Source organism: Strongylocentrotus purpuratus, unplaced genomic scaffold (genome assembly GCF_000002235.5).
Source record: "Strongylocentrotus purpuratus isolate Spur 01 unplaced genomic scaffold, Spur_5.0 spur5_scaffold_15, whole genome shotgun sequence".
NCBI classification, from domain to species: domain Eukaryota; kingdom Metazoa; phylum Echinodermata; class Echinoidea; order Camarodonta; family Strongylocentrotidae; genus Strongylocentrotus; species Strongylocentrotus purpuratus.
The window spans coordinates 21,150,500-21,162,979 of record NW_022145600.1 but is presented as its reverse complement, the minus strand read 5'-3'; the positions used below and the strand labels follow the sequence as shown (position 1 = coordinate 21,162,979).

At 38.3% G+C, this 12,480-nt stretch overlaps 1 protein-coding gene across 11 annotated transcripts in view; it reads right to left on the bottom strand.

Annotated features, from left to right (window-relative positions):
* Positions 1-279, bottom strand: part of LOC579520 (actin-binding LIM protein 1) — a 53,171-nt gene extending 52,892 nt beyond the window's left edge. For 3 of the 11 annotated variants that reach the window (XM_030985806.1, XM_030985808.1, XM_030985807.1), the window contains exon 1: positions 67-279. In XM_030985806.1, coding sequence (XP_030841666.1) covers positions 67-193 — 127 coding nt within the window. In that variant the 5' untranslated portion in view covers positions 194-279. The remainder of the gene's footprint in view (positions 1-66) is intronic. The other 8 variants (XM_030985803.1, XM_030985809.1, XM_030985804.1 and 5 more) reach the window with 5 other exon arrangements.
* Positions 280-12,480: the final 12,201 nt, after the last annotated feature.

Genomic DNA, 12,480 nt, shown 5'->3' with positions numbered 1-12,480 from the left:
ATAACAGATGATGTATGAAGAATGGGACTACCGGTATATACTATCAAGACTGTATGCAAAGCTCACCCTCCTCTTCGTCATCATCATCAACGTCATCACCACGATCGTCTTCAAAGACACTGTCGCAAACACTGTCGCTACCACTCGCATAATCCACAAAGAAAAATCCACCAGACTTCTGCACAACAGCCATGACGATGCTTCGCTTCTAGCCCAGGTCTTGGAATAGATCCGCACCCTAGAAGCATGCAACACTATCTCAAGGCAATCACGGACCCAAAAGAATACCCGTTTTTTCCAGTTAGCCAGTGATTGTTAAAAGCCTTTTGAAAAACAGCACGCCTTTTCTCTTCCTTCAAACACGGTCTTTCACACCCTTTGAGCGGATGACAATAATGTAACAAAAGAGCACTCAAGCGTAGCTAGTAAGTGGGCACATGTATAGCCTGGAGCATTTAGAGACCACCTCTTAGTCCATCTAACGGTACTACTTAATTCCTGGTCTATGATCTCGAGCTTTGTCTGGTACACTTAATTTCGTTGATTTCAGTAGCAACCGGCAATTCAAACTGAAGTTGACAATGGTGTGCCAATTTGAACAAACAGTTTACAGTCATCACCCTCCGACGATTTGAAGTGTTTTATTTTGGGCGAAGTGAGCAGCGGTCTGATGTTTATTATACAATCGTTATTGCTTTTTGTCATTTGGGTAAAGTCCATTGATTTGATCCACTTATCCCCCAAGAATGCCAGCTATGCCTGTCATGCATTGATCTCAGAGATTAACTCAAATTAACAAACACATATGCCCAATGTCTGATTTGTTGCGGACAATCGCTTTACATAAGGATTGTAGACCTGTGGAAAAATATTTGCTTATTCTTTGTATTAAGACCTGTTGCACTGTTTGCAAACAATCCTAGCTCTTTTTATTCAGGACAGCAGATCAAAGGTGATATTCCTTATTATATGAAAATACTGTTTGATTTTATCAATTGAGTGTATATAGTTCCCTTCTGAAAAATCAACATTTTTGGTCAAAAGTGCCCCTGTGGTGTCACCAAGTTTTCAAACATGTATCTCAACCAAAAAGTCAGTATGATTAAAGAAGCTATCAATGTTCCACTTTTTTAGAGGTGGTGGGGTCTTTTCTGTCACTTCTAAATTTGATATAAAATAAGTTGTTCCACAATACCAAAATTTCATAATTCATGAGTCTGAACATTTCATAAAGATTTTTTTTTTAAGGTGTCCATAGCAGCAAAATCACAAATAATAAGCCTTTTATTAGTTCTCATAGATATATTAGCTCGACACAAAATAGTATTAATTTGATTCTTTTTTTTTGGAACCCATTGTAGTTATAAGTTATAAATGACATTAAATGGCTGGTTTCTACAGACTAAATAATCACCCTTATCTTCAAAGGTATTTATAATAACATCCATGTTATCTCAAATGAGCCATAGTATGTTTCATTTCTGAAGATAAGAAAAGAACCTTGAACCTGACAAAGGATATGATGAAATTCTTCATTTACAATGTTTACTTTGTACTTCGATAAAAATACGATTACAAATGCGACCTTTGACCTCTGACGCATCCATCATGAATGGGACATCAAAAGTATAAAGCAATAAAGTACCATTTATGATTTCTTATTCTTAAGTTCATTTACCTCGTTCACGGTTGTTGGACGTGACAATGAATTCTGTAACAATACCGTGCACTGCCACACTTTTTAGCGGTTAAAGATATCAATTGGATTTAAAATCCATTGATTCTAAGTATGCACAATTTCCAAACAAAAAAAAGACCATTCTTTTTTACTAATTTTATAACCTTCCTTTCCATAACCCTCTTATATCTTATTCAGCTGAGAGCCAGAAGGACATTAAAGGGGAGGTCACCTGATATCAAGTTGGTTTTAATAAAAACAGAAAAAATGAGAGGAACAAATTAGTGAAAGTTTGTGAAGTTTTTTTAGTACAGAGAAAATGGGAGGAGAACTTGCAAGATATGTCACAGGGTTGCCAATTTTTGAATGGTTGATTCCATGTACTACCTTCAAAAGTTCATAACTTCATTATTTTCAATCAGTTTTTGCTCAAAATTTCATTGCATGACCTATTCCTCTCAAAACCAACTCAATATCAAGGTGCATGGGACTTTCCCTTTAAAATCTGTATAAAAATATAGGCCTTAGAGTTAATATCCTAATAGCTGGAAGCAGACAAATAATTTCTCTCTGAACAGTTTTTTTGTTGTTGTTGCAAGGTGTTTGATACATATCAGTCACTTCACACAGTGTTATTTTGTGTTTATAAGTGTGTTTTGTCTCTCCGTTATCTATCACTATCAATAATTGTACATGTCCAAATATTTGATATTTCTCAGGCTCACGCTGTGGGAAAGAGTGCGCAACAATGTAATCAGAGGTATGGAAAGTAATCATGCATAACATTCTTACATTCAGCTTCATGTGCCATTCATCCAGGGAAGCCATGGAGTAGTCTGAGCACACAAACCCTTTCCATTTTCTCTCCCAAACCTGTTACTTACTAAATGTCAGGTTCAACTTCACTTCAAGACTAGATTATAACACAAATGCACAGTCCTGGAAAAGTACACAACATTCTTTTTTCCTGTTCCTAAAAATATTGAATGCCACAGCTAGATTCATAATCAAGTTCCTACCAACACCAAAACACCTGTGAAACAGCTCTTGGCTCATCAGAGTCTAAAAACACAGACTAGCAAAGGGTCCAGCTGTTGCATTGATCCACCTACACATAGTCTACAAAAACCAGACACAATATTGACATTTGAGCCATATGCACGGAAACTTGATCCAAGGCTAAATGAGTCAGCTTTAAAATTGTGACATTAGCTACATTATATAAAAAACGTAGTCTGTGGCCAAGATCATTCAGACCCTGCACTGCATGTAGGTATAGTGACCAGATGACCTGGCATTGACCAGTGATATTTGCTGCAGCCTCTCTTTCGTAGGGTTAGAATTAGGTTTGCTATTGGCTCATAGGTTAGGTTTAGGATTACAGTTAGGATTACAGTCCGAGATTGAAATTTGATGTCGGTTGGTGTAGGCAATCGACTGCGGAGTAAATCTTCAGCCGAGCATTATCGTGTGGTCGAAGAACCTGTGACTGACCGTGGCAAACTACGCTCTATCAGCCAAATACATTGATGGATGTCGCCACTCAATCAAATTTGTCTCCCTCTCTCTGGTAAGAGATGCTTTGGGGATTCCAACTCCCTGGAAAGATCTTGGCTGCGAATCACTCAATGGGTGACTTTCCACTAGCCCAAACAACCTTAAAGATGAAGTTGAGTTCTGGTCATGCGATTGCATTGTGAAAGAAACGGTGTGGAACCGACCAGAAAAGGTTGATCATCTAGCATATAAGAATTTGTGTGTATTGCAAAGTTCTGGAATCATCAAAATGATAAGAAATGTGGCCAAGTCTTGGTAAAGTTACAAACACTTGCACAGAAAGATGTATATGGGACTACACGAACACGTGGCGTAAAAAGCCGGCCCCCCGATTTTTACGATGTTACATGCATATTTAGAAGATGAAGGCATTTGAAGAGCCATGCTTTTCAGGGAACATGTCTTAACTGATGTTCTTCCACACTTGCATAATAAGAATGAGTAATGCTCACAAATTATTTTTCACCTCTTCCCAGAACTCAACCTTCTCTTTAAGTTTGAGATATGTGACCGACCGATCAACACTATTCCTAGTTCAGAATTTGGCCAGCTAGTTTGATCTTATTTCGTAGTCTCTCCCCCACCTGCTGCAAGCTGAAGATGGCGTGATCCACGGAGCTGTATGCCCAGCGCAAACCAAAAGTACAAATTTGGGGATTGATCATCTTCTGCATGCAGCAAGTAGCTAGGTTGAGATTGCATTGGTGGAGATTGTTTAAAACTAAATTGGCCAGATTCTGGACTGCAGGTCTTGAGAAAAAAGTTTGAAGTTCCTGTTTCCATTGAGCCATTAAAGTCAAGCAATCCCTGCTCCCATAGCCAGTTAAGAGAGATGGTTATGTCACTGGAAGCTGCTCTGGTTTATAGGTTGAATGATCATGCATGGGGTTCCAAAATACAAGTAGCTCCTTCCAATATGTGGGAGGGAACGATTTTGAGCTCCATGAACTTACCCTTGGATGCATGTGTGTGTCGCAACTATCTCTTTCAAGACCTTGTGCCTGTTCATATGATAAGAAATTAACCTGAATTTCAGCGTGTAAGGATGAGCATAGTCTAAGTGTGTCCTTACTGGCGAAGCCTGCAAATAATTGGCCAACAGTGTCCTATTTTATGAACAAGCCCTATATATTGTTTGGTAATAGTTTAAACTAAATTCCGGGCCCCGCATCTTCAATGCAAATCAGCTTGAGTTACTTGAGATCAATCTATTTTCCCTGCATACAAATAAGTGGGCTACTTTCAAAACTCAGGCTAATGAGAACAGACCTCATGTCTCTAGAGAGGGATGCTTTGAGATCCTAACTCCCTCAATGGATGTTGGCTTTGCATCACTCTATTCATCAAAGTGTGAATCTAGCAAGAGGGAGAGAATTTATGAGAGTAAATCTCCCCTGGGTTCTGCAATATGTAGTCCCAAAGCCTCTGAGAACATAATAAACTTCGTTATGATTCCTGTATATCACTTCGAAATGCTATGGTTGACGAGAATACACATTTGTCTCAAAAGTGATTCCTAGTTTTCTGTCCTTCCTGCTTCATTTTTCCTGCCTGTCTCCCTCTCATCCTTTGACTGTTTAGAGTCAGAATGGATCATTGTTTTAAAGTAATATCACTCAATGCCCTTTTGGCTCTCAGCAGACGTTTTCAATATTTTTGTTTAGAAGTAAAATAAAGAAATCTTGGCAATAAATTTTTTAAAACAAATCCTGAATGGGCAATTTCAACTTATTTTGAGCATAATAGTATGCATAAAAATGGCCCATGCATTGTTTTGAGATGGATTTTTAAAAAAAGAATCAAGATCAAATATCTGATAACAGGTTAAGCCCCTTCATCCCTCCCTCTATCTGCCTAATTTCTTTTACAAAATCTGGAGGGAAAGCTAGAAAATCAATTCCATTTGGCCGTATGGATGAGCACCATGCGTATGACTCCAGATTAACATTTTTTCTAGTGTCAATGAGTAAGTTGTATTTAAAAAAATATAATTCATCCCGAACTGTAAGTGTTGTGCCAATAGTGGTAGAGATGCACCAAGATGTGCACCCTCCTCCTATAGATGTCAGCAAGCATCAGTGGCAGATACAGGGGGCCTCTAACGAGCCTGCATGTGCCCCTCCCATTTTCAAACCATTTGCATACTACCCAGGTACACAACCGATAAACTTGCAATTTGAAAAAAGCGGAACATCTACCTCGGTCCCTCGCCTTGGCATGTATACATCGCTACTTTCACACCACCGGCTGATGAAGTGCGAAGACCTCATCCCACGAGCTCATCCCTCTCAAGTCCCCACCACCACCATCATCATCATCATCATCATCATCCATCTCCTACAGAGGAGCACAAACACTTCTGGTCTCTTTACGAATAGGGGGAAAACTGTGATGCATATATCATGATCCGATGGCAAAACAGCAAGAATAATTATCTAATATCCCTAAAGAATTCATTAGCGAAGCATCATCTTGGAAGTCGGGGAAATAGGGTGAGAAGATCAAAGTGAGCTATTGAAAAATGTACCAGTATTGTTAATTGCCTGTATGAAGGTAGGCTTGAGATGCAGTGAGACAATGCTATTCTAACTCGCATATCAAAATGATAGCCTACAAGAAGTAGGACACTTACATGACCTGTCCAAAAGATTTTGGCATATATATATATATATATATATATATATATATATATCTTACAGATTCAATCACTCTGTCCATGTGTGTTGTCTTATAGCTCTCACAATTACACAATATATCAAGCTGCCTACCATTACTCAAATGATATTAACTTTACTGATCACTGAATTCTGTCTTTCCAGCTCTTGACATGTACAGGTACAAAACAAAAACACCCCATGTACATTACATACATAGTGAAGTTGACCATTTCCCACCCCCCCCCCCTCTCTCTCTCTCTCTCTCTCTCTCTCTCTCTCGCTCCCTCTCTCAATCTCTCTCTCTCTCTCTCTCTCTCTCTCTCTCTCTCTCTCTGTCCAGTGATATAATGTCTTTCTGGCTCTTGGCATGATGTTCACAGTATAAGTCATTCTGAACTCAACTCGAAAGGGAGGTTAACTACGGACCCTCTGTTATTATACAGTGAGATAACACCCTTTTACCTCTCACAATGATACACAGACTGACGCATAGAACAGACTGCAGAACAATGTGCACCATTCCTAAAACCTCTTTTCATTGCACCCTGAGACAAAGTCGTTCATGTGCTCTCGCAGATACATGAGTTGAGCGCTTCAGGAACTAGGCAATCATCCAGTCTGATGATGGTAGTTATAAAGTCATACCCTATTCCATTATAACCACATGAAATTTGAATGAAGAAACAAGAGGTGTCAGCGAAGGTTATTTCACGAGCAAACCTAAAACAGCAAGTTGAAGTTCTACCATGCATGTATGTCTGCATCATTTCAGGTCAGTACAGAGTTCACGCAATATTAGTACAATATAATAATTGAGAGGATATCATGATTTTAAGTTGATATTTATCCCAGTAAGAGCCTTCGCTGGATGTACTTACTCATGGATCATACCAGTTTTGGTTTGGAGATCGTTTAATTGGAGAGAGTACATGTTACACTAAAAGTGGCCAGATTCTCTAAACGTGTCTGGAGAAGAGACAAGGCTAGAAGTAGGTCAAGAAAGCATCTCTCCTGAGGGTGATGTTGTCTTTTCTGGCCACTCCTTGACCTTTGGATATTTTTAGTCTCAAGAAATACCCCCTCCCCTCTCCTTAGGTATGTCCTCATCAGCTTGAGATTGCCAAATAGCCCGATATCTCTGATTTGGGAAATAAGCCTGAGGTTACAAATCATGTCTTCGTGATGGTTGAATAGACTATTCCATCAGCTGCATCAATATCACCAACCTTGCCGAACTTCTCTTCATTCCCCCTCTGGATATTGTTGTTTGAGACACTTTGTAAGAACTATTAGTGCATTGCCACGGCAACAAGTGTCTATGTCACCTCCCCAAATATATTTTGGGAACCATTGCAAAAACTATCTGCTTTAAAATCATATCAACCAGTCGGATATGCTATGATCTTGATGTAATCTTCCGTAAACTCCATCAGCTCAAATTACTTTTGGTCTAATATGGAAAAGTGTATTCACCTTGTAGTGTGGGCAGCTAGACTTGATGAGGAATATGCAAGAAATTTCAATTCATCTGAAAAGATGATTCATTAAACTTCAAAGCCGTCTCTATTAATATACTTATCTCAGAAAGCATACATATAATGTGTAATGTGTATCATTACTGATCAAAATCAAGTCTATCTAAAACAAAATTGGTCACAATTTTCATATCAGAGCTACTTCAAGTTTCTATACACAGGTTTCTGATGATTTTTAGGGAAATTATGTATTTGGCAATCAAGGTGCAACTCATCCCTTACAAAATTAATTCAATGAACTCTCTTTTTCAGTTTAAAGACAATATCATGCAATTCCAAATGTAATATGGCTGACATGATAATTGATGAAGCAAGGATGTTCTCATCGCTATAGCAACAAGCGATGCTGTCCTCTGGTTGTTGTTTTAGGAGTGATGTAGGGAGGACTCATCTCGAGAAAATGTGGGAGGGTAACAAATCGTCATGGCAACACGTGGCCATGTCCTGAAGATGTTGTTAGACTTACATGGCATGAGTAATGACGAGCAGATGGGATCGTCAAAGTGCACTGCCACTGAATCAAGTCTTCCAATCTTGTTTATTTCCTTTCTCTTTTTATGAAAGCAATCTGTAAAATATCCTCCAGCAAAATAGCGGCTAAAAAAAAACAAGATTTCCAATCCTCTTGTTATTTATGTCAGTTAAATGGAAATTTCAGGATGTATTGGAGAAGGTTTACTTCGTTCCATCAGGTTTCGGGGTCGGATGTCAAGTCAGATGAAGTAAACCAAGCAGTACACAGGGTAGTTGGTGGTTATGTAGACTAGACACAAAAATTAGGCTGATAGGTGAGCTCTGGCTTAATTTATCAATAAAACAAGGCGAAAATTGAACTACCACTAAATGATGATTCCGAACAAATCTTCAAATTCTTGGTGGCACAAAAGGAGGGTTAAAGATTCTGGCATAAGATGGGTACACTTCTTGTTGGTTTGTCATGGCTATGAGCATTTTTGTATGTGACCTTCTCCAAAAATCAATACAGCTCATGCCCAGGTAATGTGCAGAAAGTCTGCATGATTAACGAGATCCTGTGCTTAGATACCCAACAAAACTAAAAGGTCACATGACTGGAAAGTAAATAGTATAAGCTAAGATTCTGAGTTAAAGCTAGATAGATATCTACCTCATAATAGTTGTTCAAGAGCTTAAGCCATTACATCCCCATGGCCAAATCGAGTCGAAACATCCTTTTCATATATTTGGAAAGGTAAACAGAGATTGAACTTTCAACAAACCCTACCAACAATCCTTTAACAAATCTTCTATTTAATCAAGTTCTTACTAGCTGGGAAAAGATTGTTCAAACAATATAAAGGTCTACTAAAAGTTGGAAAGAAGAATACCATCGAGAAACATTACTGCTTTGATGCCATCTGATGCTTGTTCACATTGTTCATATGTTTTTTAAAAATATTTTTAATTTGCTTGTTTGTGTTTAAAAACAACTATAATACATAATTATTATTTGTTAAGATTAACACAAATAGAACTGAGTAAAAAATTTTCTCTCCTAGACAATAAGAGAAATTATTTGTAGTTCTAGAATGTCATTACTGAAAAAGAATTAAGGTACACATCAAGATATTGAGTTCAATGCCTCCAATGGAATGCTTGTACAGTGTAAGAAGAGCATCACAGGCAATTAATTATCTTCCAAGGGGTAAGAAGACGAGGAGGATATAGAACCAGAGTCTAGACCGGGGTCCATCGTCAACCTAACCCAATCACTGATCCACCGAGGATCAGACAGGTTGACAGACAGGGGGGTCATGTTCCAACAGTAGAATTGAGGCAGATTAAGAGGGTAACGAGATGGACCAACAATAATACCCGTAGATTAGGATCAGTTTGCGGACATGAACTCTTGTCTGTGTGGTGTCTTGATGATAGACTAGTAAATGTATTTCATCTATTAGGAGCAAGAAGGTCATTACCTCACATACTTTAAAGCAATGTAAAATCCTTTCTGGCTCTGAGCAAGTGATTTATTCGACCATGGAGGAATGAGGCATTCTACAAAGGGGGGGGGGGGTGCACAGTTCTGAAATATTACTGACAAGCCATACTCAAATTGTTTTAGGTTTTTATAGTGCTTTTTGTTCGCAACTCAATTCGAAAGAGGGGCACAACAACAAAATTATAAGGCTCGATCATTACCCAAAGGTGTACTGAAGGTAAGCCTTCATGGTTTTTAAATGGAGGGGGGGGGGGGTCAATGTCGATGGTGCCCATAAATACATCTGTTATTAAGTTTAATACATTTCATGATGCATTCTGGATAGTCATAAGGAGGTTTTTTCACATTGAGTTTCAAGAAGCATCAAAGATCCTTTTCAATTTTCTATGCACTAAATGCAGTGCACAGAAATTCAACTAGCAGAACATAGAGGGCCCAGAATAAATAATTTTGGAAGGTGAAATCATCAGAAATATTACAAGTACATCAGGAATGGGCCGTGTGAAAGTAATCATGTTTGTTTTTCTCCCTCATTTATCATTTATCATGCTAATCATATTTAATCCTCAGGTTGTGCATTAACGATCATATTTCCATTACAATCATTGGAAATGAGAAAACCAGGAGAGCAGTAACATGTCCCAATGTATGTGAAAATACATGTTTAATGAGCAGGATCATGAATCTAAAAATAAATATCATGTTCTGGTTTATCAATAACTGACTTTCAGCGAAAAAAGAGCAAAATTATGCATCGATCATTTCTGTTTGTAACAGGTCGCAGGGATAGAGAGAATGTGAGTTCCCTTAAATTTATAATCTATCCCCTAATGGACACAAAGCATAACTTTTCATATTCCTTTTTCCCCTGTTCCTTGAGTATTCACAAAATAAAAATTATACTAATATCCCTTGATATTGCAGTATTTTCTCAATCACTGTCGAACCAGAAATTGCAAGTATTTTGATTCCTTGACCAAGCAAAGCTCAATTTGCATGTTCCCTTTAAACTTGGTGCTGATCCCAGAGATTTTTGAATCATATTTCAATATTAGAATCTTGATGTGGATCTCCAGATCAGTTTGGTATTTGACAGCTACATGCAATAATGTTTTTTTCAGATGAGACATACTTGCAAGGCTTGAAACATGCATTGTGTGACAGCCATGCAGCTCCGTGGAACATTCCAGAAAATGACACGCCCTATCCCTTCTAATTTGCTGCTCGCTTCCAATGATCAACTGTTCTCTTGTGACTTATCATATTTTGCGTGATTCTCAAAATGACTGTTTTGCTGATTTGAATAATAAGTTTTGGTTTTAAGAAACAGCTGGGTATTCAAGTAAATGAGTTCATATTTATTCTCATCTTTATTTTGCTCTTTCTATCATCTGCATACAGCCAACAGGGCATCCAATAACTACTGAATATTCTCTTTTGTTTCTGTAGTTCTATTTCTGCACCCCCCCCCCACCAAATTTTGTTCCATCCCTCTTTCTCTTTGTGTCCCTCTCTCTCTCTCTCACTCTCTCTCTCTCTCTCTCTCTCTCTCTTTTTCTCTTCTCCCTCTTTCATTTTCTTTATCTCTCTTTCTCTCTCATCTTTCAACATCTCTTCGTCCTTGTTTTCACAAAGTGACGGTAGTGAGGAAAATCGTCATGCAAAATGAATGCAATTTGTTTTCACTACCGTCACTTCGTGAAAACAGCGACGTATTTGCTCTATCTTTATATCTACCACTCTCTCTCTCTCTCTCTCTCTCTCTCTCTCTCTCTCTCTCTCTCTCTCTCTCTCTTTCTCTCTCTCTCTATGTAAAATTTCACAACTCTATGTTTGCTTAAAATGTTGCCAGCACAAAAGTTTTGTTGGCCTACAGCCCAACGAGAGATGATGGTTAGAGTTACAGGATACACAGGTGCGATACTTCAAATAATTTACTACAAAAGTACATACAAGTTCTGACAACGTCGTCCTTACAGCATTAATTCTCCCTCTAACATATCCTGCATTATTGCAATGTATGCCACCAGAGATCCAAAGGGTTAAAACATGAAACGGTGGAACATCTCCCATCCTCTATCTCATGATATATATCTTGTGTTTGTTCAAACATCATCCGAGATCTGTCTCTCCCGGTAAAGCGATGCGTTCCGCCGTCTCTGATGACTTCCCATAACATCGTCTTGTTTTCACAGGGGATGGGCCAAATCAGACCATCTCAAGGCTCAAGAAAAAGTAAAAACATGAACTTGGTCTAGCTCTGCAGGCCCTAAACTTTGAAAGTTACAATAACAGGGTCTGAGTACTTTTTACTGTAGACTACTACTACTATTCTACTATCAATTATTCTGATTTATAAAATAGAACGCTTGATCATTTTTAAATGCACAATGCCTATCACATGCTATTATAATGACCCTGTCATCAAGACTATTAAAGGCTTGACAACACACAATGTATGTGCATTATCCACTCCCTGGGGAACATTCCTGTAGTGACCCTGGCCCAGAAAATGCTGAACAAATCATCATGACATTTGCAACATACCAGATATAGCCACTGAACACCTGGGTGGAAAGAAGTAAAATAAATAAAATGCCTTGCTTGAGGAGATAACTGGTGTGCTGAGAAACGAACCACTAACTCTGCAACTCTCGTCTACCCTTTCCACAATGACAACTCTACATTTTCATCGCCTTGTATTGCATTTGTTGTCATGCAGCCATTTGAGGTTTTCCTCAATCACAGTGAATTACGTCAAAATGTCTGCACATAAAGACTACGAATGTTTTGGAATTCTACATGAATCCATTGTGTATATTTTAAAAGATCAAATGTTCTGGAACAGGCAAATAATGGAAGGAAGTGACACACATGTAAAGAATAAAAATGTTTCATACTGCCACATAACTCTATTGTGTATTTCAATAAAGATCAAATATTCTGGAATAGGCAAATAATGGAAGGCAGTGACATCAATTTGTTAACGTCAAGCTTCAAAGCAAAACAGAACAAAGGATTTTATCTTGCAAAATACTGTGGAAAGCCTAATCCTGATAATTGAAACACCAAGCAGATGTTCTTACAAGACAA